Consider the following 3,523-nt stretch of genomic DNA (forward strand, 5'->3'; position numbering starts at 1 on the left):
CATGCCGGAGGGGCTGAGCCCGCCTGCGCCATCGAGCCAGGTCTCCTGGCGCCGGGCAGCTGCTGGTGCCAGGCAAACCGACCCAGCCAGTCCTGCCAGCCCCACGCAGCGTGGGAAGGGAAGTCAGCACTGCTGCCAGCAAGCCGAGTTGGGAGTGCTGGGATTTGCTGGGCAACACACAGTGCCAGGGGCTTGGTAGGGCTGGGGGGTCCCGCTGGGCTCATCCAGGCTCTGGCTCCCTTTGCCCCTGGCTCTATAGGGAGTTCTGGCCAAGCAGTTCTCCTCCTTAAAGCCTGCACAGCTAGCAGAGCCAGGATGAGAGGCCTGTTTCTGTGACTGTTGCTGCCTCCAGCTTCCCCACGCGTGGGTATGGGCTGGAGTGAAAGCAGGGATGGTGGGCATAGGGTTTGGATGCTCTCAAGGTGCGGGTTTGGGCAGGGAGCCCCACGGCATCAGGATGGGGCTGGCAGCAATGCCAGGCTCTGTAGGGCAGCAATGGGATAGACTGAGCTGGAGTTGGGCGTGGGGAGGACCTGGGGTGCCATTAGATGGAGTGAGTGCACTGAGTGTGCACAGTACTAGAGGAGCCATGCTCCCCGCAGCAGGGACTGCACTAGGATGGTTTTTTCGTCTGGTGCTCAGTGAGGAGGAGACACTGGGGGGACCCATTCACCCTTCTCAGAGCATGGTCAGGATGCTAAGTTAGGGATCCACGGTGGCGGGTGTCTGGGGTGACCTCTCCTTGCTTGCCCAGGGTCCACCCTTGATCTCAGCTGCCACATGGCCCCTGCCTTCATACAGGGGTTCCAGGCTGTCTGACTGAAGCTGGCTGGAGGTGATGCAGGTGTAACCAGAGCAGGATGCCCACAGGCAGGGGGCTACTGAATTATTCAGAGCGTCTCCTTGAATTCAGTGGGCTGGGGTGGCATGGCAGGGTCAAGCTAGACTATTGCCTCTGACTCCCATTCTGTCCAGGGTTGACGTTGGTGTACCCAGGCATGTAGAGGCATCTTTATAAAGCTCTGATTTCCCCCCAGGCTATTTAGGAGGGTGAGTCTGCTTCCCATCCCCTGGGTATTGAGTGCTGGATGGATCCCCATCTCAGCATGCACCCCAGGACAACTGTTTCCCAAAGCAGTGCCAGCCATGGGGTGGGAACAGAGCCCCAGAGGGCCCAGCACATCAGCTTCCGCCCACTGAGATAGCGACAGGGGCTGAGCTGTGAGCAGGATGGGGGACGCTGGGGACCCTACCTCTAGCCAGACCCTGGGTGTTTTGCCCAGGGAGGTGATTCCCGGGGTGTGGGGGTGTGGGGCAGACCCTGGGCTGGCACCAGCACAGCAGCCTTAGCCGGCATCGACTAAAAAGGAGAAGAGCGGAGGGCTGACGGCAGCGTTGAGGAATGCCTGTGCCTCCGAGTGCAGCTCCGTGTGTGCTGGGGGGCAGCTGGGATCTGTCGGAGTGTCCCCCACACCGGCTGCTGCTCTGGGGTGGTCCCACCCCCTGTCCCTGCTCAGGAGCGGATGTTCAGCACAGTGCTGAGGCAGGGGATCCCATGGTCATCCCTCGCCTGCACACGCTGGGGGGCTGCAGAAGGAGGGGGGTGTCCGTGCTTGGCTGCACTCCCAGCTGCTGTTCCTGGAGGGGGGCCAGGCCCCCAGCTCGCATGACAGGGTCAGGCTGGAGCCGGCTAAATATACAGTCTCATCTGAGTGCTGTGCCCCAACGGGGATGGGGTTCTCCTCCAGAGAAGTGTCAGCCGCCCTCAGGGCTTGTTTCCGGGTCAGCTACCCCATGCTGGTGGGGTCTGCATAGGTGGTACTATCCCAAAAAAGCCCTCTTTGGTGCACCCCAATCCAGCACCTACCTGTTCTTGCAGCAGGGCTGGAGGCTCAGCTTGCAGGAGCTGCTGTTGCCTCTCCAGAAGGGCTGGGCAGTATGCCACGGTAGGGGGACCATGGCAAATGGGGTGCCCCAGGGAGGGTGGGGATGTGTGTCATTGGCACTGGGGGTCCTTGAGGTTCTGCTGTGCTGGGAGAGCCCCCCTCTAGCCCCAGAATGCTCCATGCCTTGGCCATGTGGGATGCTTGGCTCTTCCCTCTAGGGCTGGTGTGGGTGCCAGGTATAGGCTGGTGCCTGGGGTGGCTGCAGAGACATGTGGGGCTCAGCCACCCCTGCACCCCCTCCAGGTGCGGCACCGCCAGTCAGGGCAGATCATGGTGCTGAAGATGAACAAGCTGACCAGCAACCGGGCCAACATGCTGCGGGAGGTGCAGCTGATGAACCGCCTCTCACACCCCAACATCCTCAGGTAGGACCTGCTCCCCTGCTGCCATCCCCATTATCCCCTTTTTCCTTAACCTGAGGGGTTTGGAGCTACTGCCGACACTGGATGAGCTCTTGGGGATAGTCCCTACTGTGGCCACCTTCAGGTCCCCTCTGTCTCGCAGGTTCATGGGGGTGTGTGTGCACCAAGGACAACTGCATGCGCTGACGGAGGTGAGAGCGGGGCAAGAGCCGTGAGCCTTGGGGTTCCTGCAGGCCTGGGGAGGGGCAGTGGTGGCTGTGGGGATGCTTTCTCTGCCTATAGCACATGTGCAGAGCAAGGTCTACTGGGGGACTGTGCCATAGGGTGGTTGAGGGATGCACTGGGATGAAAGGTGGGTATCCAGTGTTACAGGAGGAAGGTGGGAGCATAGTGATGTGATCATCTGGTTCTTCCTATCAGTACATCAATGGTGGGAACCTGGAGCAGCTGCTGGACAGCCCTGTGCCCTTGTCTTGGTCCATGCGTGTCAAGCTGGCCCTCGACATTGCCCGTGGCCTGCGCTACCTACACTCCAAGGGCATCTTCCACCGTGACCTCACCTCCAAGGTATGGAGTGCTCCCTTTGCCCTCATTGTCCCACACCCTGGTTGCTGCCCCAGGTCTGGCCAGCCAGGCAGCAGGAGGCTGTGCTGTGCCAGGGCATCCTGCAGGCAGTGGCTGGGCAGGCAGGGCTGGCACAAGAAGCCCTCATGTGTCCCCAGAACTGCCTCGTGCGCTGTGAGGCCAACGGCTACACTGCTGTAGTGGGTGACTTTGGCTTGGCGGAGAAGATCCCCACCTACAGGTGCGCAGGCAGTGTCCATCCCCATCCTTGGGGTGAGGGTGTTGCAGCTCACTTGGAGCAGAAGCTGGGAAGGGGTGAACATTTTGGGGCTGTAGCTAGAAGGGGAGGGATGGGGGCTGGTGGGGGCGGTCTTCAGCGGTGAGGACTCGGCAGCAGATGGACACATTTGGAGCTGGTTTGGAGGGGATGGAAAAGGGGATGGTGTGAGTGGGGAGAGTTGAGTATGTGGGATACGTGGAAGATCTCTCGGAAAGGGAGATGGAGATCTGGGCTGCTCCAGCAGGAGGCTGGGTGGCAGGAAAGAGGCAGGGGGCTGCAGGCAGCCCCTGATGTCCCATCATGTCCCCCAGCGAGGGTAGCGAGAAGGAGCCGCTGGCCGTGGTGGGCTCCCCGTACTGGAAGGGGCCCAC

General features: G+C 61.3%; 2 protein-coding genes across 2 annotated transcripts in view; one reads left to right on the top strand and one right to left on the bottom strand.

Moving 5' to 3' along the window:
- LOC104389468 overlaps window positions 1-1,357 on the bottom strand; it is a 37,978-nt gene extending 36,621 nt beyond the window's left edge. Inside the window, exon 1 of the mRNA XM_009998464.1 lies at window positions 1,321-1,357. Within this exon, the coding sequence (XP_009996766.1) occupies window positions 1,321-1,357 (37 nt within the window). The remainder of the gene's footprint in view (window positions 1-1,320) is intronic.
- A 374-nt stretch (window positions 1,358-1,731) lies between these two features.
- LOC104389469 (dual specificity testis-specific protein kinase 1-like) overlaps window positions 1,732-3,523 on the top strand; it is a 5,557-nt gene continuing 3,765 nt past the window's right edge. The window contains exons 1-6 of the mRNA XM_009998466.1: window positions 1,732-1,800; window positions 2,190-2,311; window positions 2,451-2,499; window positions 2,729-2,875; window positions 3,031-3,113; window positions 3,464-3,496. Coding sequence (XP_009996768.1) covers window positions 1,732-1,800; window positions 2,190-2,311; window positions 2,451-2,499; window positions 2,729-2,875; window positions 3,031-3,113; window positions 3,464-3,496 — 503 coding nt within the window. The remainder of the gene's footprint in view (window positions 1,801-2,189; window positions 2,312-2,450; window positions 2,500-2,728; window positions 2,876-3,030; window positions 3,114-3,463; window positions 3,497-3,523) is intronic.

This window comes from Chaetura pelagica, unplaced genomic scaffold, assembly GCF_000747805.2.
Source record: "Chaetura pelagica isolate M959 unplaced genomic scaffold, ChaPel_1.0 scaffold925, whole genome shotgun sequence".
Lineage (NCBI taxonomy): Eukaryota > Metazoa > Chordata > Aves > Apodiformes > Apodidae > Chaetura > Chaetura pelagica.